The sequence below is a fragment of the Marmota flaviventris genome, chromosome 7, assembly GCF_047511675.1.
Source record: "Marmota flaviventris isolate mMarFla1 chromosome 7, mMarFla1.hap1, whole genome shotgun sequence".
Taxonomy (NCBI): domain Eukaryota; kingdom Metazoa; phylum Chordata; class Mammalia; order Rodentia; family Sciuridae; genus Marmota; species Marmota flaviventris.
Genome location: NC_092504.1, coordinates 62,938,650 through 62,965,166, shown reverse-complemented (window position 1 = coordinate 62,965,166; position 26,517 = coordinate 62,938,650). Strand labels below are relative to the sequence as shown.

The following is a 26,517-nucleotide window of genomic DNA, read 5'->3' as shown; positions in this document are numbered from 1 at the left end:
ACTACTTCAAAAAAAAAAAAAGTACAAAGTAAGATGAATCTTGTTTTTGGTTGAGAAACTTGTCATAAGCCACCAATCTAGACTCCAGTTTGGGGGATATTACATTATAATACCACAACCTTGACACCAAGCCTTTGTTTTCCTCATCAACCCCATGTTTTCCTCATTAATGTTCCAAAACTGCTTTTCGGACATAGTCAAAGACCAAAATATTCAAAAGATTTTTAACAATTATATATGTTAGCAGGCTTTTAGTAGTTTTTTAAAAAGTAGAAATAATGTAAAAACTATGCCAAACAAGTTATCCTAAAGGTATTTTCAAGGTCTCATGTTTCTGCCTTACCATCATCAGTATAAGTGTCAGTAAGTGATTAAAATAATGGTGCTATATTCTTTTTATTGTAAAAAATTTAGGTCAAATGTATTTTCTTACTTAAATCATAAAGGCTCCTTAAGAACAGTCTTATTTTTATATTATTTTGCTGGTACACAATAGATGTTTAAAGGTCCATGGTATAAATGAAAGAACTCAATAGAAGTTTATATCCAATATTTTAATAAGACAATAATGAAAAACTCCAAAGTCACTGATTATAAAGAATAGGTAATCCATTTTTAATTTATTGCATTTAAAGAAAGCAGATTATTAAAAGAGGTATGATAAATACAGTAAGAAAATAACTTCAAATTTCAAACAAAACAAAGTGTATCAGGGACAGAATACAAGAATAAGCAATATAAAGGCAATAAAGTCATAAAGTTAGTTAGTGCTTAATTAGATATGGGAGGGGGGATAACCAATCCTGTCTCACAAGTTTCCCAGCTACATTTGAGGACTGAAGTTATTTTAGCAAGTATGTTTTACAACTACTAGAAATACAATAATGATGTAATCCGTTTTTTTTAAAGGTTAAAGTTATTTGCTTAGTGGTACATAAAAGGCTTCAGAAAATTCAAGTTTAACAAAAATGGAAGTGTAATCAAAGAAAGTGCACTTAAAGCTGTTTGCCAGCAATTAAAAAAAGTAGCTTCTATACTGCTATTAGATGACTTCTTGATCACAAAAGAGCATAGTAATAAAAACAATTCTCTTTCAAAAGTAGCACTATAAATTTTAAAATAAAACAAAACCCCAAGTGACCCTTTGCATTTTCACTTACTTTATTCTTTTAGTGGCTTTTGTAAACCTTCACTAGGAGTGAATGTTCTTTTAGCTATGATTGTGGTTGCAATTCCATTTTTTAAAAATTCACATTAACTCCACAGTAGAGAGATGTGATGTTCATGCATGTGTATATAATTATATCTTAATATATAAAACACCACTGAGTATAAAAGTTCTCAAATAATTATTGTTATTCTCACAGTAGATATGTCATCTCATCCTCACAGTAGACTGTCTATTCAGTAATTGGACCTAAAATGGTAAGAGTAGTTTTGCTAAAAAGAAAAAAATGAAAAAATTCACTGCACATTCTATATATAAACAAATGTACCCAAACTCCTCAGAACTAGTGATTAAATACACTTGTACCTTCTGACAGTGCTTATGTGAAGTACCAGAACTTAAACTTAGCAGAAGAGCTGAGTAGTAAGAAACTGTTCTGATGAACACCAACAAAGAAGAGTGGATTCCAACTTAGTATGTTCCACCAGCAAAAAGAAAATAGTCTATCATTGTTACACAGTAAACAGGGTAGGACTGAAAGGTGCATGTATCAGCAAATCTAGATAATGTTATAACTATGCCCAAATACACATACCCAAGGATGACAAATGAGTGTTACCACTTCTGAATAAATATTCTAATCAGTTACATTTCATTTAGCCTGCAACTTCCCTTCCTCCACCTAGTTTATATATATAAATATATATGTATATTTATGTATAAATATACATATATATATATATACCAGTTTTTCTGTTTTAGCAGATACATTCTTCAATGTCATAAAAACTGATCTTTTTAATACTAACATTTTATTGAAGTGATATTAAAATAGGCAAATGGTCCACTTTTAAAAAGATGATTCAGAATCAACAAGCACTGTTAAAGCTGTTAGGAAACAACTTTGGCCTCAGAATTTTGCTAGCTTTTTGTGTTACTTCCCTTAGTGTGATGTTCAAGTATAGCAGGTTTAGAGTTATAACTACTTTGCATCCTTAGAAGCACAAGGCACAGCCAAATAGTAATAGGATTATACTTTTCTTTTAACTTCCTTAAATCAGAACTTGACCACCCCATAATAGAACCAAACTTCTACTGAGTGCTGTGTGCCAGGTACTATGTTAAATGCTACCATGTGCCTTGGGAATTTAATTCTTATCAGGGAATTAACCTGGGCATCAGTTGATTATGGTGGGGAAGATGATCAATGAAAATGGAAAAGTATGAATTTCTGCTCCTTGGAAAAATGCCTCTTACTTCAACACAAAGGAATTTTCCCATTTTTATTCCATTGGATTCCCCAATCGAATCCTAATTTTTTCCTCCTACCTACCATCTCAAAAGAGGAAAGTCACCAAACTATGCTATAATAAACAAGAATGTAAATATTTTAAGCCAGGGCAGAATTGTTTCCTTGGAAATCTGTCCAACATTATAAGCCAAAGGGTTTCATCACTGTCTGAATCATTTACATTATTCAGTGTACTGAAGAGCAAAATAAAACTACGTATTTTATGTTTACATCTGAAGGAGACCATATTAGTTTACTACCCTTCTAAAAGATGAGCTAATGAGGATCAAGAGATGGAAGACTAAATAGTCAAAGAACATATTGTGAACACATTATCCAACAGATTTCCTTTTTTTAAAAAAATCTTGATACAAACCTACTGTAGCTCATGAATTTACTCTTCACTTTTAAAAGAAAGTATCACTTGAATCTATTTTGTAGTTTAAAAGAACATCTACTTTCACATATGCATTAGCAGTATTAATCAACCTGAGAATCAGAAAAAAAGGTGCAAACATAATATTTGCCTTTGGCACAAGGATAAGTAATTGGTGCAGTCCAGCTCTAGAAGCACAACTGTAAATAGTAATGTAATGCCTGGTCTGCCTCTGCTACATTGTGATTCACATATTGCTTCCACATTCATCAATTTCTATCCAATTTAGCATGTAGAAAGCAATAAAAAATGTGGATTAGTTACATATGCTTTGCTTCATTCCAAGTGCAGAACTGTGAAAACAGGCAAATAATTTACCCTAGTGGGGCACTATAATTAAGATAGTCTTTTAAGATTACTCATAAAATTACTCATAAAATACACTTTAATTGGATGCAAAGAGCAACCAAAGAAAGTGCTAGCTGATGAATTTCCATTCCTTTTCATAATTGTCCTAGAAACTTACAAATGTTAATCTGAGAGGGAAGAGTTAATTATAACTTAAAGCTTAGATAGATATTCACATTAATTCATATGTCATTATTATCATTAAACATGATTTCTATAAAATCTCAAGTTTCTAATTAGGATTTATGGTGTAGAAAAAAGGCAATTTGGTAGCTGGGCTCTTTTCACGAGAGACACAATCAGCTAGCAGAATTAAGATGCTAGTCCCTCATCATCTAATACCTTATATCCATATTAAGATCTGGTGTGTTAATGCAGAGGTACTTGTAGCAGGATGCACAAGTCCTGCCTATAAGGCTTTGAGGGTGTCATTGTTCTGTGCACTTTATTAAAATTACTCCACTGTCTTAACCTAAGTAAAATAACTGTTGCTCATGACTTGGGGAATATTGATGAAGGTGGTAATTTAACAAAGTACATTATGAAATACAACATGATTTTACATTGTAAACATCTTAAAAATTCAGGGGTTCAGCCACATTTGTTTTTCCTGAAATAAAATTTCTATATAACCCTTGTCCTCACTCCCAGTTTTTTAATATTTTTGTTTGTTTTTCAATTATCTGCTTCCTTAAGGACATGATTAAAGTTTTGGCAAGAAGCCATTTGAAAACAATAGTGTTTCTAAAGTATTCAATGTTTTTTTGTTCTTACATAACATTCATGTCTTCTACATTTTTCAAATGCCAGATATGTCTCTTTACAGTTTTGCTCTAGGTTTCAATTAGATACTCCATATTTCTAAAATTTCTTAATTGACAAATAAAAATTATATATATTTATCATGTACATGTTTCAAAATTTGTATACATTGTAGAAGAGCTAAATTGAACTAATTAACATACATTATTTCACATAATTATCATAAGATATCCCATATTAATGGCACTTATTTTTTAAAATAAACAGAGTTTTAGGCACAATAGTCAGTTTCTTCTGGCTCTGCTTTGTAGAGAAGCGTGTATGAACTAAAGTCTCTATACTCTCCAGATAAGATCCTCCTAATTCTTAAGGAGAGCTAGATTGCTTGTTTATTTTCTGTGTGAAAATTAGAAAGACCATAAAATTCATAAACACAATCAATGTATGTACAAAGGAGCCTAGTTTTAAATGCTGGATCTGGAATGAGCCTGGGATATGCACATAAGTGACACTGTGATGTCAAAAATAATGATACAGCTTTACTGTCCCTTCTCAGTGTCTACACACCTGGAATGGAAAGGTGCCATGTGCTTTCATTGGAAGTACCACACTTTGCATTTCCATACTGTGATGTCAGTAGCAGAAACGCTTGGGTGCAGCTTTCAATTTAGCTCCCTTTTCTGCTTTGAAGAGGCATCAAGTTACTACCCTGTAGAGATACTTCCTTTTTCTATTTGGTTTATTTAAAAATCACCTATCCTCACTGACCTGTAAGAATGAATGATATAAAGAGCTATACAAATAAATTTTCTTCAAATTCATAAAACTATTCATACTTTTTTGAAACAGGAATAATGCCAAGAATCCATCAGAAGTATCTACTGTTTAGAAGGAAATGGAGCAGCACCAAATGGGTCTAATTCAACTGGTTGGGACTGTTGGGACTGATGTGGCGGGATGCTTTGCACCACAAGTTCTGTAAAGGGCACTGCACCAAAGTCATCCATTTTCAACGCATCTGCACTATGGAATGACCCATGTAGTGAATTCTGTCTTGGCCGCCCAGGCAGGACAGTATTGTGATCAGCACGGATGTCACTCAGGCCCTGATGTGGCTGGTGCCATGATAGGTCTGGAGGATGGAAGGGCTTGGCACCAAAGGGATCCAACAGATTCTCCTCTGGTTGTAGGACACTCCCTCTGTCTTTCCCATCAGTCAGTGCAACACTGATGTTCTCCTTGGAGTCTGAGATGGTTAAAAATTCATTGCTGCTTTGAGAGTCTCTGCGGCCCACTTTCTTGTGCCTGCGAGCCCTCTCTGGAGTGCGGTAGATAGGCTTCAATGTCTTCTTCACGCTAGTTGGTGTGCCGTGATGCCGTTTCCCGTTACTTTTGGACATATCCTGCTTTGTGCGCCTCTGGCGAGAGGACAGTTTCTGTAAGCTGCGCTGTTTGACTTTTTGCTGCTGACTTCCGGTTATCTCCTCAAAGGGCACAAGCCCAAAAAGGTCCTCCTTACTTTCGCTTTTACTTGTTGATGTGGGAAAAGGCTGAAAAGGAGTGGAGCCAAATATATCTACACTTTTGGGACAACCAGGAAGAGCATGTGCCTCAGACCCCACTACAGGGCAGTCCTGGACATTCACCTTCTTGCTGAAGGGTGCTTTAGTGAAGACATCAAATTCCTCTTGCTCTAGTCCTACAGTAGGAAACATCTGTTGAGAAAGGTTCTTTTCATTCTCTCCTTGCTGGGGCTGTTGAGCACGCACTGCGAAGAAGGGAACAGCACCAAATACGTCAAATTCCTGTTTGGGAGTCTCCCTCCCAACATCAGAGGATACATGTGTTAGGGCAAGGAGTGCTGCATTAGGATCTTGGGTTGTTCCACTGCCAGATTTGTCTCTGTAGACAGGGCTCACGCTGCTGTACTTTGCTTTGGCCTGCTCATACTCAGAATCAGAGCTGTGTTTCTCTTCTTCTTCCTCATCTTCAGAGTCCATGAGGAGAGGCCTATGACCCAGATTTTCTGGTTCAGTATCATCATCATTAAAATCTCCTTGTTCTCCAGGAACTTCTTCATCGTCTTGCTCTTCCTCTTCACTGCTCTTAGGAGAAGGGGGATCTGACTCAAAATCACTTTCAGAGTCATCATTCCCCTTTTGTACATGACCCCGTACTGATAAATTCTCTGAGGTTTTCTTTCCAACCCGCTGATCTTTAGATACTGGACTTGCTTTTCCATTCTTGATAGGGTTTCTGGTGCTATTTTCTTGATTCATGGATGGATATTCACCTTTCTTTTCAGGAGAACCTGCAGGTTCAAATAAAAAATATTATAGCCTTCCTGTACATTTCAAACTCCATTTTCATGAAGCATATAATCCCTCATACCAATTACCTCAGAGGAAAAAATAATGTTGTCAAGTCTTTGTCACTGTCCTCAGCTACATGGTTAGGTCCTTATTGCAGTTATACATACTTGTCTCTGGTCCCTATGTCACAGACCCTCACTGATAGCTAAATTTTACTTATAGCATCCAGACTAAGACCCTGAAGATAAAAAAGCAAAAAAGTTTTTTCTCACCACCACTGATGTAAGATTAGTCACCAAACAACATTGTATTTATATTTCAACCTTTTTTTTTCTCATAGAAATCAATACATTTCTATAGGCATGGATACCTTGTCTGTTTAGTTATATGTTTCACTAATTTTTTTCAAATCAGCATTTTGACTTTTACAATGTAAATTTTGTTTTGTGCCATACTGAGGATTGAACCTAGGGATACTCTACCACTGGGCTATATCCCCAACCCTTTTTGAGACAGGGTCTCACTAAGTTGGCCAGGCTGGCCTTGAACTTGCATTCCTCCTGTCTCAGACTCCCAAGTCACTGAGATTACAGGTGTGCACTACTGCACCTGGTTTAAATCAGTATCTTCTGAGTTAATTTAGCGTCAGTGCATTCTTCATAGCCTAATCAAAGCTAAGGACCAAAATGTATCAAAAATGTTCTTCCTTTAATTACAGTATCTATTGTACTAGACATTCCATTAAAGGCTATCTTTAAAACAACTGTAAACTATCAGTAGGCTAACTATCAGTGATAGGCAATTAAATTTCACCAAATATAGAGCTTTAAAATCTATATTGTATTTAGAAAAGAAATATAGTTTATTAGTATACATGAAAATATACTACCTTCCCAATACATTGGTATACTGAATTGATTTTACCAGAGGTAGCAGTCAATTTGATTTAGTCATACATACTCATCCCTTCCCTTCAGGACCAAATATTTTCAAAACAATTAGATAGGGCTGGGAGTACAGTCTGTCATCACAAGAACGAGTTAGCTTGTGATGGAGGAGGGACCATTACTTCGTCATCATTAACATGATGATCTCTGGTATATGTTACCTCTGGGTTATCTTCTCCTTTTTTAAAGTCAGCACTATCATCTTCCTACAACTGTGTAAGCCTTGTCTTTCACTAACATCTGCTTAAAATGTGTCTTCCCTAGAGTTCAATCCTTGGATGTGTTTCTCCCTCTGTGGCTTCTCTCTGGGGTTTTAACTACTTGTATGTTGACCTCAAAATATACTAATAGCTTTTGGCTGAGTTGTATTTTTCTAACCCAGATCTTACTCATGAGTTATAGATGCAGATCTCTAGTAAGTACCATGAATACCTACCTATCAGAATATGTATCCTACCATTACCCTCAAACTCAAACATTTCAAAAGGGACCATCTTTTTTGTTAAGGTATTCTTCACCAGCAGTTCCCTTTAGTGGACAGCACTTCCATGTACGTAGGTTCCTCAGACCAGAAGAAATCTGGAAATCATCTCCCCTCTTCCTACCAGTGTGTACATAGGTTCCTCAGACCAGAAGAAATCTGGAAATCATCTCCCCTCTTCCTACCAGTGTGTGCCTGTGGTTTTTAAATCTCCTGAATTTCCCTTTCCTCCCTCTTCCACTTATCTATTCACTCCCTCATTATTTCTTATCTAGAAACTAAGCCTCTAAACTTGCTTCTTTGCCATGATTTTCATAGTCCCCAAATGGTTCCTTTACCTTGTCACCATAATAAATTTTTTTTTCTGAAAAACTAATCCCATGGCTCTTTGCTTAAAATCTTCCAGTGGCTGTTTGAAGTGGAACCCTTAGCATAATGCAGGGTTCTCTATTTAGGTTCTGTTTTGCCAAATCTATAGTCTCACACCCTGTGTTTCCCATGTTATTCTTTATTACAGCCTACTCAAACTCAGGAACCAAATGGCTATCTTAGGAATATACTTGTGAAATAACCTGTAATACTCACCTATCTTAACATCTCGTTCCCACTGCACTTTAATATGAATATTCTACCACTGCCTCATGAAGGTGGCTATGTTTCAAGACCCAGCCCAAATCATAGCCCTTCAGAGCCACCCCTTAAAAAAATACCATACTGTATTTGGTGTGCCTGAGAAACCTTAATTGTAATATCTCCACTGAACTGCAAATGTATTCATCTCTACCCTAGCACTGACTGAATCAATATGTATTAAAATGAAGCATTGACTACTGTGAGTTCAACTATATTCAGAATATACAAGAAATATGAAGGAATAAAAATAAACTCTACATCTGTGGATATTTTCAGCTCAGAATTCAGTCACTTGCATTTTCTTATTTCATTCAGTGCTTTGAAATGACAAAGTAGGGAGGATGGGTGCATAAGTCTACCATGGGCAGTCAGTGAAGGACTGCACAATGAGAAGGAGCCAGCTGTGCAAAGGATAAGCTGGAATCTGCTCCAAATAAAAGAGTAATGACACGTTGGTGGGACTATAAATGGGCTGGAGTGGTTGAAGCACAGTGAGCAAGGAGGACACTGTACAAAATGAAGTAGGAAAGAATGGAAAAGAACAGAATTGTGTAGGTCCCTGTAAGCCATGAATAAGACTATTAAAAAGCTTTAAAATGTGTGTCAGGATGAGAATTATATTCCAAAAAGATGACTTATGTAGAAAAGTAAAATGAAGTGGAAAAGGTATGTGTGTGTGTGGGCGGGGGGGGGGGGTGTAGAGGAGGCATCAGGGAAAAGAAAATTGCAGTAATTCCAGTTAGAGATTATGTTAGCTTTGATGACAATAGCAGAAGGGTAAATAAAAGTGGAATACATCTACTGTCGTGTATAACTAATTAGAACAAATTTTTTTTAAATAACAAAATATACATTCTATTGTCATGTATAACTAAAAAAAAGTGGAAGAGTCAGATTGAAGAGAAAAATTCAGGAAAGATGGCAATACCATTAACATACAAAGAGTAAGTAAGAAATAAGTTGAACTGGGGATATATATCATTATATCATATATAATGATATATAACTTGGTGAATGAGTGCTCACCTAACATGGGCTTGCCCTGGGTACAATCCCCAGCATTGAAAAAAAAATTTTTTTTCCTAAAGAAGCTGGGAAGTAGAGATAATAAAAATTTCATTTTGGACACATTAAGCTTGATGATGTGTAAATCATTTGACATGCAGTTAAGGATAAAGCAGATATCCACGGCTTGAGCACGTTTAGTGTTTAAAGAAAATAGATTTGGGTATTATCACCATGTAGAGAGAGAGTCACAGACTAAAGGACATCACCTAAAAAGATGACATCACCATAAAAAACTGAGCCCCAGGGTGCAAAACATTCAGAAGTCAGTAGAAGAGGAAATTGCAAAGTGAATTGATAAGTACCAGTCTAAGAGGACTAAGCCCATGCAAGTGCAATGTCATGGAAGCCAATAGAGAAGACAGTTTCCAGGAGAGATGAGAGACAACAGAGCCAGAAGGTGCAAAGAGCTACACTAAACTGAAAACAGAATGTGGCCATTGATCTACTCATCTTTAGAGGTTTATTGGCAACCTTGACCTTGGTAGTGCTAGTAAAGACTGAGTGGGAGATAAGATTATAGAAAATTCCATCAGGTTATACTTAAATAGAAATATAACCTGCCAATTCCTTAAAATCAGTTAAGAGCTATATGCTACCTTTTATCCTAACAGAGTAGGACCAAATCAAATACATTCTCAAGTTTGACTATTCTCCCATACAGCATACTTCTGATATTAAAAAACAAAAATTACTTTCATATTGAGTAGAATTTATTTTCATGGATTATTAACTCAAAATATGTATGGTTCCAGGAAACTCCCAGTCATCACTCATGGACTATTTCTGCTAAGATACATTTTATCTTATTACCTCAAGCTACTGAATAGCTTAGTAACCTGCTATGCACAACCCTCACCTTTGTTCATGGACACCTCCAGTAACATCACAATGTTTCCTAATATACATTTCAAAGAATGCTATTCCTGTAATAAGAAGCAAACAATTCTGTGGTCTCAGGCAACCAAGTCTATGGAATGATGCACTCAATATTCTGCTTCCACCCCACTCACCTGGAATATGCTTGTTAGAGGTGCTAATGAACCCCACACAGAAGAATCTTTAATTTTTATAAAACTAGCATTTCCCAAATTTTCTTCTCTGTGCTTTTATTTACAGGTAACACCTGTTAACCTTTATAAACAATGATGTACCCAAGCACTTTGGGGAAATGCTTTTCTGGGAGATTTTCCATTTCTAGGGAACTTAATTTTATTCCTGAAGATCTTCTGGAACATTTAACGCAGTATATAGTCCACTTTGCAGAGTGTCCTTCAATTCACCTTTACTTTATTATTTTTATAGTTCAATTACAGTCTTCTTAAAATATATTGTTTCCATTACCCAACTAGCCATCTCTTCTTTCCAGAACACACCTGCTGCACTCTTATTCTGACTGCCCTGTTATCTTCTCAACATTGCATAAAAAGAGATAAAAATATTTGTTGTGAAGTGCCATGCATTACATTTTTGTAACTGTCAGTGTGGATATAAATTTGTGAGGTCTTTTTACTTACCATTTTTTAAAACATATCTTTCCAATGAAAACATTGCCCATTATTCTGATCGGAGCATAAAAAAATATTGTATATAACACTTTTAAATATTTATCACTACATTGTTTCTAGTTTTACTGCATTTAAAATAGAACCATGTCACTTGTGCACCTTTTTTTTTCCTTAAGGAAAAAAACCCTCCCTTTTAGCACTTTGATTTTATCCATTTATTGTTATTTCCTTCTTATGAATAATACACATAAGGATATATATATGTGTGTAGTATAAAAATAACTCAATAACAATCCTGCCAAAAATCACAGCTATTCTAACCTTTCCTCATGCATGCAACGGAATAATAATAGGTTTTATTTCATATTGTTGTTGTGAAGAAAAGACTAAAAACAGTGCATGACACACTGTAAGCACCTTATTATCATCATCCTCTCCAGGGAAAAGCCAAATTCAATTATTTCATCCACCACATTCAATAATCTTCTAGTAATTTTTCAGGGCTTAATTAATCTAAATGAGAGGAAAATGGGGAGGAGGGAGAAGAGAAGAAGCAACTCTTATCAATAATTCAAGAGAAGCTCAGGTCCACTTTAGAAATGACCAGAAACAAAGTATGCTAACAAATGTATATCCACACCCAAGGATATATTTTTGATCCTGGAAATTATATCTCTGATTTTTAAATAGCTACATTAGAGAGCACAGTATAAGAAATGAAAAAGAACTAATTTTAAAAAGAGCAAGAAAACACACAGTGATGGCGTCTTTGTGGTTTCAGAATAGGTCCATAAAAAGTATAGGCAACTGATTGATGTAGACAGAATAGTTTTATTTATTATTATCTTCACTTCATAAAACTAAAATATTCATCTAAATTCCTTTGTCTCCCATATTCTCATAGTCCATTACTCTCTACTTCTTCAAATTTCTACTCCTTCATAAACTTTGTAGTCAAGAGCAATAATAAGGCTCTCTGAAAACATAACAACTTTAGTGGTAAGCACCATTAAACCAGATTTAAGTCTATGTTGTCAGATCTCTCTAGTACCTCCTGTTAAAAGAAGATTAAAAAGAAGATTCTGACCTGCCAGAATAATCCTAGATAAGTTTACATTCTGCAGTAAAAGCAATCTATCTAAGCATCCCCTCTTCACTGTGAAGCTAAAAGACCCAAGAAAGAAATGGGAATTATACAAAGGAAAAAAAATATAATGGGCTGGGGATGTAGCTCAAGCGGTAGCGCGCTCGCCTGGCATGCGCAGGGCGCTGGGTTCAATCCTTAGCACCACACACACAAAAATAAAATAAAGATGTTGTGTCCACCGAAAACTAAAAAATATTAAAAATTCTCTCTTTAAAAAAAAAATTGTGTCAATATACAGGCATTCCTCAGTATCTGAAGGGAATTGTTATAGGACCTTTCCCAGATATCAAAATCCTCTTTATGCTCAAATCCCTTAAATAAAATGATGTAGCATTTGCATATAAGCCACTTCATCCTCCTGTATACCTTAAATCATCTCTAGATGACTTATAATAACACAACATAAATGCTATGTAAAAAGTTGTTTTTAACAACTGTATTGTTTAAGGAATGATGACAAGAAAAAAATCTGAACATGTTCAATTCAAGTGAACTAGTTTTTAATATTTCTGATCCACAATTGGTTGAATCCAAGGATGTAGAAGGTCAACTGTATTTTAAGGCTTTTAATCCTGATCTATAGACACAAAAGATGGTCAAAGTGAGTATAACAAGTTAGAAAGTTGGTTTTAGCCATACAATGTATATAGTACTTTAAAATCTGGGCCCTAGCAAAATCCATTTATTTTCCTAAACATAGTCCTGTAATTTAAAAAAAAAAAAAAAAAGTCAATTATTCCCCTTATTTGCTTCTGAAGACAGACTGCTTCTTCTCAGTTGTTAGACATAATTGATCTACTATGAAATTTAATCAGGATTATCTCACTGCCAAAGTTAATTTCTCAAAAGTATAGCCCTAAATATGTTGCTTTTTAATTCAATATATCATAAATCCTAATAATACAAATCTCAGTAAATGTGGAGATTATAACAAAAAATGGGTGTTTTTCAAGTGAGTGGAAGGGAATCTATAATACTTAAAATAAGCACTAGGAATGTGTACTTACAGCATAAATAAATGTTTAGAATGTGGATCTTATCTCAGTTACATCTTTTCTTTATTAATTCATTTTGGTAACACACTGTAAAATTTCCTATGTTGATCCATTAATTTTTATCTGTGGCTTTAAGCAGAGAATGTCTCTTTCCTTAAACTAAATATATATAATAATGGGGATGGGGTTGTGGTTTAGCGGCAGAGCACTCACCTAGCACATGGGACGTGCTGGGTTTGATAGCACCACATAAAAATAAATAAATAAAATAAAGGTATATTAAAAAAAGAAATATAGTAGAATGATATTTTGATGGGATGACTTCTACTCAAGTCAATGTTCTTCATTTTGTGCCATAAAACTACAACCTAAAAATTTCAGTTTTTAGTATCTTAGCAAGAAGCTAAGATACTAAATGAAGTCACAATGAAGTACTTATTAATTTATTCAGTTATTTAATATGCAAATGGTATGAAAAAATCTGTGATCATTTATCAGCAAATCTTTAAAAAAGGGTTAATCAACTGAGAGCTATTATTTCACTGTTCCCCAAAGAACAACAAACAAGAAGACCATCAAGTCAAAACATATTATTTTTTGTGTGAAAAAACTCAAAATAGTGAATACATTAATATATTCCACGTATATATAAGTATATGTAAGAAAAGTATGGGATAAAACTTTATGGCATGTACTAAGGATATTTGTTTCTATTTTTAAATAAGAAAAACATTTTCAAAGATTCAGCATTGTGAATTAAGAATACTAAATGTTCAGAGCCTACATTTGTAAAATGACACACTTTCAAAATTGGAAGAAACTTCGAAGATTATATAATGAATAATGGTCTAAACCATTTCAACATGAACTGAAACTTTCACCTGAGGGGACATATCTAACTACCAGAAGCACTTGGACCAGAATGCAGGTCTTAACTTTTGGTTTAGAGATCTTTAGATTCTTTACTTCCATTGGACTCCATTATCTGAAATAATAGCAATTCTAGTCTTTTGAGGTTGGTTTTGATGGCTGGAAACAGCCAAAGTTCGTTCAAAGCCAAAGACTAAATGAAAATAAGGCAAGTGATTAAGATAAGCAATGCAGATTTAAGAAAATTATTAAGAATAGCAAAGGTAGGTTATTAAGTCCTAAATTCTATTTAAGTTAGAAATTCTCAAAGAAATTCCAAGTACTATAAAAAATGTTAAGAGTAAGTATCACTGAAGTAAATGTCAAGAGGATCAGTACTTATTTATACATATAAATTCTGATGATTAAAATCATTCTTATTGTTTTACTTTATTTTATATACAGAACAGGAAAACAGTCAATAATCAAAGCTATGTTTCAATAATCAAGCAATCTCAGAAAAAAATAAGCTAAACAAGTGAGATAACCAATTAGCCATTTGGCAACTATTTAAAAATATATATCATATTTCCCCTCTTTCATCAGTAGAAAATACAAAATGAAAATGCCTTTTGATGACCTGTATTATTTGGAATCATGCCTTATTTAGTGTTTGACTCTCTTCATCTGTAAAGTAGGGATAACAATAAACATCTGCCTCACAAATTTGTAGCAGGAATTAAAGTGAAAATACATGTAAAGTAGTAGTACCTTGTAGGTACTCATTAAAGGGTCATTATGGTTATTGCTACTATATGATACCAATTATATTATCAGTTTTTAGTTACTCATAGAGTACCTAACTGTATACTTCTAATGGTACTAAGAAATGAAACCAGATGGATTAGGAAGTAACACTGTCAAGTGTACAAATGTAGTGCCAACAGCTTTTCATATACTATCTCTCAATTCCCCAGTATTAGGTTCCCACATTTGAGTGAAAATGCTCTGTAAGGTATGCTACAATCTTGCTCAGAGTTCTTCTCTTCCATCTTAATAACTACAGCTTCAAATTTTTCCCTCTTGTTTTCCATGTTGGATCACTGTTATGACTTCCTACCATTTCAAAGATATACATAGTTACCACCCAAATCTCAGTTCTTGACTTTTTTCTACTTTTTTCTTTTGGATAATCTTAATCCTATTTCATTGCTTCAACTGTATTTTTAAAGCATAAAACAAGAAGGTATTTCTATATATTTAGTCCAGTCTTTCTGAATACATAAGAAATTTAAAGCGGATCAAGTTTAAGGCCACATAACAAAGCCATGGGGATTTCTCTTGCTGCTGACAAATTCTTATCTGTAAATTCAAGAATTAACCTAACACTAGGATATTTAACACAGCTTATCATCAACCCTTTACAAAAGACAACCATAAATTTGTCATTCATATATATATCTCCTTTTTACAAACCCATACCTGACAATCAACCCTTTACAAAATACAACCATAAATTTGTCATATATATATATATATATAGCCTTTTTACAAACCCCTACCTGACAAGTAAAAATTTCCAACAGGACAAACAATGTATTGTTTCCATTTTACCAAATAGTACTCTGTAGTATGGTATACTTGAGAATGTTTTATAATGCATAAGGTTACATTGTAGAAATATTATAAAGTTTTTATTTAAAAATAAAAAATAATACTCAACTTTACAAGATCCACAGAAGAAAAACATCCAAATAAGCCTTAGTTTCCTCTCCTATAAAATAGGGACAATATTGTAACTTACCTGAAAGAATTCAAAATTATAACAGTCTTTCTTATTTGGTGAAATTTTATTAAATATTGGTGGAGGTATATGTGAGAGAGACAAAGATTAGATTACTCAAGTATAGTTTAATAATGAATTCATTCATTGAGATACTGAATGGCATTCAAAGATAAATGAGATAGTACCTAACTTCAAGAAGCTTATCCTTTATTTCAACAGATTCTTAAAATGATTATGTTCACTTATGCACTCAGAATCCCATTATTAATCCTGATTCTACTGATTTGGAAAATGAGTGATGAAGGTAAAAAACAACAAGGCAGTTCTGAAAAACAAGTTTACCTCATCAAATGGATCTAAGACATAAATTTACCTATTTTATGTTTGTGAGTTTTCCAAAAAGAAAATTTCCAAGTGTTCAAATTTCAAAGATCAAAACAGGGCTCAAACTCAAAAGCCAAATTTTTAGTCAATACTTAAAATGATATTTCTCTGAGTAGGTTTTTATGTATTTGTTATAGTATTCTTTTAAATAAATACTTCATAAGTGAGATTCTAGTTAATCCCACACTGAACCTTCAAAAATACTGTACCAAAATATGTAGAAAACACAAAGTGAGAGGAGAGACGCATATATTACATCATATCGTCCTCATCACCCACTCTTCTAATCAGGTTTCCATGTAGAGTAGAGGGCAGTTTTCTTTTAGTTATAAAACAGGTGGTACACTTTTAATCTCGTACAAAGCTTCCAGAAAAAAAAAAAACCAGAAAATTTGTTTTGATGTTCTTTTCTTTGCTATCAGATTATAGAGGATCAATGGCTTGAAACTGCTATTGTAATTACATGCCTTCTGTTGTCTCATCACTGAGGGTAAAAAGGAGGGTTGTAAGATTCTAAAGCGTACTTTGAATTGGTAGCATACTGCCAACCATCATTTCCATGCAGTTTACCATGTAGGCCCAAGGATTAGTGGATTAAGATTAGGTTTTATCAAAGTCTGTACGATTTCTCTAAAGACACAGTAGGTGACAGGGTTTATAAAAGAAGAGAATCATGGTAGTTGTAAACACAGCTTCCCTCCACCAGACTAAAAATGCCATAAAACTAACATCTCTATTATGTTATGAATAATTGTAGATTTTTTTTAGTTGTAGATGAGGCAATCTTTATTTATTTTTTTATGTGGTGTTGAGGATAGAATCCAGTGCCTCACACATACGAGGTAAGCGCTCAACCACTGAGCTACAACCACAGCCCCATATTATTGTAGATTTTCATCACACAATCACACACAATTTTATAATACTTGCCTCTTCTTCTAAACTAACTGCAACCAACCAACAGAAATTATACAGTAAAGGAGACTGACATCCCTGTACCCCAGTTAACAGCAAGCTAGACTGAAACCTGGGAACCTTATAAATCCACAACAGCTGTCTCATACCCACATATTCCAAACTATCTGACTTCTCAAGCCACTGGCCCTGCCATTATTTTATCTCAGCAGACAACCTTGCCCCATACTTCACAGAAAAAGTAAAGCCACTGAGCATTAATTCTTCTTAATTTCCAATCACAAACCTTTATATCTATATCCAGTCTCAAGAAGAGAAACTGTCATATCTTGGTAGACACTGATCCTTCCATCTATGCTATTATTGCCATCTCCTTTAGGGCAGTTTTGGGGCTTGGGGGTCTTTTTCTTTTTTTTTTTTTGTAATTTTTTATAATACTATTCTTTCTTTTTTCCTTTATCTTCAGTCTTTATATATAAAATCTTTCCCTTAATCCTTACCTATCTTTCTCTATTAGTACAGTTGGATGCCTGCAAAGAATAACACACCATTGATATCTTAATGTCTTCATCACCCATTCATTTGTCAATCCACTACAATCAGGATTCCAATTACATTATTTTGACCAATATGAAATAATTACTAAATGCTAACTTTAATAGATCGCTTCCAGTCATCTTATTCTCATGAGCATTTTCCAAGGCATGGTTAATCCCCTCTCCCCTTTCCTCAGCTCTCTTCTACTTCTCTTGTCTCTATGGTCCTTTCCCCACCCCATCTCCTCTGTTTTGCCCCTTAAGTGTCATAGAATTACCCTGAATTCACTTCTCAGCATTTTACTCTCTTTCCTCTCTGATGTAAATCTGCCTCTCTGGCCAAGATTTCCGACTTGAAGGCAAGTTCCCCGTGCCTAAATGCCTACTAATAATATTTCAGTGCTGCCGCAGCACACCCACCAAAACTCAAACACAATCTATGTGAAACTGAACACTTCCCCTTAATCTACTTTATGTTTTCCCTTTCTAGAAAAAAAACATCACCAATTTCATTAAACCAAAATCCTGATAATCACTTTAGGTTTCTTTCTTTCCCTCAATGCCTCTTGTTCCTTCCCATATGATATTAAATGCTATAGATTCTTGCCTCTGTAACATCTCTCAGGCCATCATTTTTTTACTTATATTAAAAAAACATAAAATAAATAAATATTTTTGAAAAGAAAATTTTATATAGAATGACCCTAAATTCCAAATAAATATTTACATATGAAGGTAAAATAAAGGTAGTATGGGAACACATCAGAACGTGAATACTATTTATGTCTGTGTAAAGAAATTATACATCAATTTTTTGCTTTTTTATGTTTTGCTCTTCTTTCAATTATCTACTGTTCTTTTTTTTTGGCGGGGGGGAGGGGCACAGGGGATTAAACTCAGGGGCATGCCCAACCACTAAGCCATATTCCCAGACCTATTTTGTATTTTATTTAGAGACAGGATCTCACTGAGTTGCTTAGCACCTTGCTTTTTGCTGAGGCTGGCTTTGAATTCGAGAGCCTCCTGCCTCAGCCTCCTGAGCCACTGGGATTACAGTCATGCATCACCATGCCTGGCAATCTACTATTCTTTTACTATAATGCTTATAATCAAAAACTAAAACTTTTTTTAAGTAAATCAAATCACATACCCTTAGGACTGCTATATTTTGAGTTGATAAATCCATAATAAGCACTGGAGATCCAATGCATGTTTTTTGCACTTTAACAAGTCTTTAAAAAAATTTTAACCACTAATTAAAATGATCTGTGGTAAAGAAACAAGTTTACTTCTTATTTTCATTATTAATTTCCAATTCACATTGTCCAAGTGATTCAACACACATAAAGTTAATTTCTTACTTGCTGTTAATTTCTGGAGTAATTTTGCTATAGTCCACACTGAGGAGTACTCAGTCTTCCCAGCTCTGATTTCAGTCATCTAGTTTATATTCTACTATGTATTCTTTCTAGAATGCATATCTAATCAAATTCCTTTCCTGTTTAAAGTCCTCCCATCTCTGTTACCATCTTCGTATCATAGCCCCTGCCTGCTTCTATGGTTTAATTTTCCCCCCTCACCTAATGCTGTCATCCTCAAATGCATGCAGTTCCCTGAACATACTAAATGTCTCTGACCTTTGCTCACAACTATTTTCTCTACTTGAATACCCTGCATTATTTTTTCCTGCAAGTTCACTCAAAGGTATTCTTTTCTCAACATTTACAATAAATAACACCTTTTCCACAAAGCTTTCCTCATTTCCCAATCACAATTTAGCCAAAACAAGACCCCTATCTCCTTTGTGCGCCCACTGAGTATACATCTATCATAGCACCTTCAATATTTAATTGCACATGGTTTTCATGTCCATCTCTACCTAAATAAACTCTGAGCCTTGACAGGCAAATACTTTAATCTTTATTATAATCCTTTTTAGATTTTTAAGCAAAACCATAAGTAGTAATAGCTTCTAAATTATTAACTTCTGAGACTACACCCACATTAACCAAGGCTGGGAAATTGGAAAGTGGAAGAAATAAGAGGCACCAATGCAAATGCAAATTAAAACAGAAGTTTATCTGTACATGGCTGAGAACTTATTGTAAAAATGCTATGAAAACAAGGCACTAAGTGGAAAGAAAAATAATCAAAAGTTTTAAATACACTAGTCTTAAAAAGTATAAAATTTATGAGTTGGAGGCACAGCTCATTGGTAGAGTGCTTATCTAGCAGTTGCAAGTCCTGTAAGATTATGTCAATTAGTGATGATCTAGCCATATTAGTGTATAAACACTGTGAAGTTTGAAATCATCTTATATTTCTTGAGACACATTTTGTATTAAGTAACTGTAACTCTGTTAAAATGGTGATAATAAGATTAAGAGTGTTTTGTTTTATATTATTCAAAGTTTCATGATATTTTTCATTTTACTTGCATTTTTCTATCTTTTCATTTAAAAATTTCATTTAAAATTTTAATTCAATTATAGCATATTTTTGTATACTACTATATAATATTCCTTACTATTACTAAAATAAGCTGCATCAAATTTCGTCTACAAAACAGGTCATAATTTAATAATTTGTCTAATACTGGGTGATTTGTATGATTAAATTTACTTCTACAACTAATGCTATATTTAACATTTCTATAGCTGCCTTTTCCCAAAAAACTTTAAATTTCTTTAGAATAAGTTCCCAGAAATAAAAGTTTTTTTAAAAAACTCAAAGAACATAAACATTTTATTCTTAAACAGCTTTCCAAAAAGTTGTATGATCAGCAAAATATCAGCATAGTAATTTCATTCCATATTTTAAGCATTATATATTTTTCCTGCAAGTCACTCACATGTATTCAAGAATACATGTATACATATATTCATAAATATACACAAACATGTGTATATATACATGTATGTGTATCTATCTATATATTTAAAAAATAATACTATATGATTTTAACACAGTTCATTTGTACAATTTCTCCCCCCAAAAAAACAATTTATTTAAAACAAAATACTTAAAACAATATATTTGAGGGAAATATCAAAATTCTAAAATTAAACACTGTAAGTAAATATGCATTTTCAAATGCTGTACTGAGTATATAAATTGAGGTATTAATTCTGTAGGAATATCTAGCAATTAATCAATTTTGCAAATGCTCATTATTCCTTAAGGAATAATGTTATGTGTCAAATACTAATATATGTGACTATTTAGTAAAGAATTATTCAAAATATTGTCAACTTCTGTTGAATTTGCAGAAAGTAGAAAAGACATAATGTGATCAAATACAGTGTAACCAAATATTAGAAATTAGAAATTCCTGTGCAATTAAAAAGATTTGTAAAAATCAAGTACACATATCACCTGTTTGAAAATGCAAAGTAATAGTTTTTAAGATGTTAGGATCTCACTGTACTGTATTCAGCATATTTAATAGAAAACAAGACAAAAATAAACATTTCCTTAAACTACTGTTGTCAGACATTTTTCATGCTTCAAAAAATACTTTTCTTATTAATCATTAAAAAAAACCCTATAAGTGAGCCAGGGTTGTGGCTCAGTGGTAGAGCGCTTGCAGAGCATGTGTGAGGCACTGGGTTCAATCCCAGCACTACATAAAAATAAACAAAATAAAGTTATTGTGTCCATCTACAACTAAAAAAACCCTATAAATCATGTGTTACATACTATTATTATCCTCATTTTATATGAGGAAATGATTCAGAGAGGTCATTTGCCTTGGTCACACAATTAGTAAGAAATGAAGCTTAAACTTAACTCACATAATCTTGGCTTCATAGCTGGATAATTTTTAAATATTTAAGTATAATTAAATGTTATTTCTAATTCTGACTTTTTCAATACACATTCTTTGAGTACTGTACCAGAATACAGACATCTGTACACAAAACTGCCAAAGTTTAGTTTGATCATTAGCTCACCATACCCAATATTCTATCTCTGGTAATGACACCTAGATCATTAGTTGTGAGGAAATGAATGGCATTTATAATATTCACTGCAAAGAACATTAGGTTCTAACTCAAAAGGCAAAGTGGAAAAAATTAAATGCATACTATGATTGCAACTAATTAAAATGTTTTTATATAAAATTAGAGTATACTTGACAATAATATTATGGTGTTTTGCTCTAAAAATTATTTTCTAATGGTGTTAGATGTTTAAAGACAAAGCTGAGATAAATCTCCAATATCCTTCGTGAATTAAACTTCCTTTTAAAAACTGAAAACACAATATATTTTTTTGTTGTTGTTGTTTAAACTACATCATGGTCAAGTAGAATGGATCTAAGAAATTCAAGAGTGTATCTAAGACTAGGCATTCCCCTAATCTGATCTTCCTCCACTTCTGCATCACATTTTGTCTTTAAAATGCCTGGGGAACACTGAATGTAATAAGCAAACTACTTTACAACTTTTAAGTCTTAGTTTACATGCCACCTTCTTGGGAAGTAAAGGATCAGCATCTATACTTAAAGTGAAAGACAAAGAATAAAAGATGAGTAAAATCATGACAAAGATGTACAAAAGTTATCCTTTGATAAATAAAAATATACTGAATACAAGAAATAAATGCTATGTCTGATAAGAAATAATTTTGGTAATACAAAATTAAGGGAATTTCTAAGATGCAAATATAAAAGACAAAGAGATGGAGAACAGGGAAAAAAAATAATTAAAGGATCAATCCACAAAGCACCATATCCTAATAATAGGATTTACCAAAAAAAGAAAGAAGTATGGTAGGGAAAAAAGAGTGAGAAAGAATAAAAGAAAATTACCAAAAGATATAAGGCAAGAAAACGTAAGTTTCCAGATTGAAAAGGTCCACAAGGCTCCAAGCACAATGAATTAAAAAAGACGCATATTAAGGTAAAATACCTTGAATATTCACAGCAAGTTAATAATTGCTTAAAAAGGTTAAGAAAGGAAAGAGAAGAAAAACAATAACTAAATAAAAACCCAGTACAGGTCACCTACAAAGATCAATGATAAGAATGGCATTGGATTTCAAAGTGGCACTACGAGAAGGCAGAATACAATAAAGCAGTGCCTCTAGAATTCACAGAGAAAAGTTTAACCTAAAACTATTTTCCTAATCATTTGATTGGTCTAGTGTCAGTTTTAAGAGAAAAAAGAGAGACTTTTAGGTATCAAAGTTTATTAAAATTTGTTCTACCATGAATACTTTCTCAAGAAATGATCAGAAGAGTTGTTCTACAAAGAACAGAGGAGATACAGGAATTTTCAGAAGACCAAAGGGTAAAATTAAAGAACATATTAGGATTACAGTTGCATTGCAGGCCCAAAAAGTAATCAGCTCAGACTGCACAGTTCCAGAAGAGATATAATCAGATAAAAATGAAAATGATAGCCACCTTAAACTGGAAAGAAATTTGCACTTCCAAATGCAGATTAATCAATGCAGGATGTATTAAAAAGGCTGTAGCTCAGTGGTAGAGCACCTGCCTTACATTTGTGAGGCACTGGGTTCGATCTTCTGCACCACATAAAAATAAATACATTGTATCCATCTACAACTAAAAAAAATATTTTTTAAAAAACTAAGCAAAGAGAATTCATAGTAATTATAAACACAGAAATCAACTCCAGGAGAAACAAAACCTTACAGAGGACAGGCAATGTGCATGGCACACTGGACCTCTGTGATGACAAATACTTACATATTCAAAGAATGCACATGTTGAATACTGATTCACCTAAAAATTGTGCTGGAAGAATGGGAGGAAAAGGATACCCATATATGCAGTCATGCATCACTTAAAAACTATAAGAAACTAGGATATGTTCTGAGAAATGCATCATTAGTCCACTTAATGTGAACATCAGTGAGCTGATAGAAACTAAGATAGCTACAGCATCAGTAGGCAATGTAACTGTGTGTGTGTGTCCACATGTGCAAACACACTAAAGACCCAACCCAAGGCCACAGGCATGCTAAACACACACTACCAATGAGCTACATGCCCACCTCCTAGATATATAATCTTAATTATAATCTTATGCAGTTGTGATCATATATATGGTCCTTCATTGACCAAATATCATTATGTGCCACACGACTGTATGTCACGGTTAGTATATTTGTGTGACAGGGGCCAGCAGCAGTGCAATTAATCTAAATCCTCATTACCCATAACAAGAAGTTTGTAGGTATTATCTAAAATTGTGGTGGAAGGGATAAAACGTAGCAAAATAGCATGATATATTAAAAGACCAGAAGGAAAAAAATCACCTCTAAGGAAGAGGTATTTAACAGGGAAGAGGTATTTAACAGGGAAGAGTATCAAAAGGAAGCAATCATAGCTTTTTTTTTTCCATAATAAGCCTAGTTTATATCTGACTTTAAAACACACGCACACACACACACATTATTTTAATAAAAATGAAGTTTCAATTAAAAATTATTTGAGGGTTGGGAATACAACTCAGTGATAGAATACTTCCCTAGCATGTGTAAGGCCCAGGTTCCATTCCCAGCACCACACATACATTCAAAAAAAAAAAAAACACTCCTCAGACCAAGCAATAATGGCACCTGTCATCCTGGCTACTAGGGACACTAAGGTGGGAAAATTACTTGAAACCAGCCTGGACAACACAGCAAAACTTCATCCAAAAACCAAAACAAAACAAGACTAGGGACATAGCTCAATGATAGCACACTTTCCTAGCATGTGCTATATCCTGGGTTCAACTGCCAGTATCACAAAGAAAGTTATTTTGTAAAATAATAATAAATTGAAAAAAGACAAAATATAAGCTAATCTATTACAATATCAAAGTTAAGATTTAAAATTCTAACAGGGATGAATCCTACTTGATCATGATGCACGATCTTTTTGATATGTTTCTGTATCCAATTTGCCAGAATTTTATTGAGGATTTTTGCATCTATGTTCATTATACTGGTCTATAGTTTTCTTTCTTTGAAGTGTCTTTGTCAGGTTTAGGAATCAGGGAGATGTTGGCCTTGTAGAATGAATTTGGAAGTTCTCCCTCTTTTCCTATTTCCTGAAATAACTTGAAAAGTATTGGTATTAGTTCTTCTTTAAAGGTTTTGTAAAACTCTGCTGTATACCCATCCGGTCCTGGGCTTTTCTTAGTTGGTAGTTTTTGATGGCTTCTTCTATTTCCTCAATTGATATTGGTCTGTTTAGGTTGTCTATATCCTCCTGACTCAATCTGGGCAGATCTATGACTTAAGAAATTTATCGATGTCTTCACTATCTTCTATTTTATTGGAGTATAAGGATTCAAAATAATTTCTAATTATCTTCTGTATTTCTGAAGTGTCTGTTGTGATATTGCCTTTTTCATCCCGTATGCTAGTAATTTGGGTTCTGTCTCTTCTTCTCTTCGTTAGCATGGCTAAGGGTCTATCGATCTTATTTATTTTTTCAAAGAACCAACTTTTAGTTTTGTCAATTTTTTCAATTGTTTCTTTTGTTTCAATTTCATTGATTTCAGCTCTGATTTTAATTATTTCTTGCCTTCTACTACTTTTGCTGTTGTTTTGCTCTTCTTTTTCTAGGGTTTTGAGATGAAGTGTGAGATCATTTATTTGTTGGTTTTTTCTTTTTTTAAGGAATGAACTCCAAGCAATGAATTTTCCTCTTAGAACTGTTTTCATTGTGTCCCACAGATTCCGATATGCTGTGTCTGTGTTTTCATTTATCTCTAAGAATTTTTTAATTTCCTCCTTGATGTCTTCTGTAACCCATTGATCATTCAGTAACCTATTGTTCATTCTCCAAGTGATGCATGATTTTTCCTTCCTTCTTTTATCGTTGATTTCCAGTTTCATTCCATTATGATCAGACAGGATGCATGGTATTATCTCTACTCCTTTATAACTTCTAAGAGTTGCCCTGTGACATAATATATGATCTATTCATCCCTGGGATGCAAGGCTGGTTCAATATACGGAAACCAATAAATGTTATTCACCACATCAATAGACTTAAAAGATAAGAATCATATGATCATCTCGATAGATGCAGAAAAAGCATTCGACAAAGTATAGCATCCCTTTATGTTCAAAACACTAGAAAAACTAGGGATAACAGGAACATACCTCAATATTGTAAAAGCTATCTATGCTAAGCCTCAGGCTAGCATCATTCTGAATGGAGAAAAATTGAAGGCATTCCCTCTAAAATCTGGAACAAGACAGGGATGCCCTCTCTCACCACTTCTGTTCAACATAGTTCTCGAAACACTGGCCAGAGCAATAGACAGAAGAAAGAAATTAAAGGCATAAAAATAGGAAAAGAAGAACTTAAATTATCACTATTTGCAGGTGACATAATTCTATACCTAGCAGACCCAAAAGGGTCTACAAAGAAACTACTAGAGCTAATAAATGAATTCAGCAAAGTGGCAGGATATAAAATCAACACGCATAAATCAAAGGCATTCCTGTATATCAGCGACAAATCCTCTGAAATGGAAATGAGGAAAACCACCCCATTCACAATATCCTCAAAAAAAAAAATAAAATACTTGGGAATTAACCTAACAAAAGAGGTGAAAGACTTATACAATGAAAACTACAGAACCCTAAAGAGAAATAGAAGAAGATCTTAGAAGATGGAAAAATATACCCTGTTAATGGATAGGCAGAACTGACATCATCAAAATGTCAATATTACCAAAAGTTCTCTATAGGTTTAATGCAATGCCAATCAAAATCCCAACGGCATTTCTTATAGAAATAGATAAAGCAATCATGAAATTCATATGGAAAAATAAAAGACCCAGAATAGCAAAAACAATTCTAAGCAGGAAAGGTGAATCAGGCGGTATAGCAATACCAGACTTCAAACTATACTACAGAGCAATAGTAACAAAAACAGCATGGTACGGGTACCAAAACAGACGGGTAGACCAATGGTACAG

At 33.7% G+C, this 26,517-nt stretch overlaps 2 protein-coding genes across 4 annotated transcripts in view; one reads left to right on the top strand and one right to left on the bottom strand.

Moving 5' to 3' along the window:
* Positions 1-8,121, top strand: part of Paqr3 (progestin and adipoQ receptor family member 3) — a 31,321-nt gene extending 23,200 nt beyond the window's left edge. The window contains exons 8-9 of one of the 2 annotated variants that reach the window (XR_011707982.1): positions 4,855-7,822; positions 7,884-8,121. The gene's annotated coding sequence lies outside the window, so the exon portion shown is untranslated. Of the gene's footprint in view, positions 1-4,854 lie in introns of both variants that reach the window. The other variant, XR_011707981.1, reaches the window with a different exon arrangement.
* The window catches only part of Bmp2k (BMP2 inducible kinase), a 130,070-nt gene continuing 104,144 nt past the window's right edge, over positions 592-26,517 (bottom strand). For both annotated transcript variants that reach the window (XM_027939775.3, XM_071614357.1), the window contains one exon: positions 592-6,316. In XM_027939775.3, the coding sequence (XP_027795576.1) occupies positions 4,884-6,316 (1,433 nt within the window). In that variant the 3' untranslated portion in view covers positions 592-4,883. The remainder of the gene's footprint in view (positions 6,317-26,517) is intronic.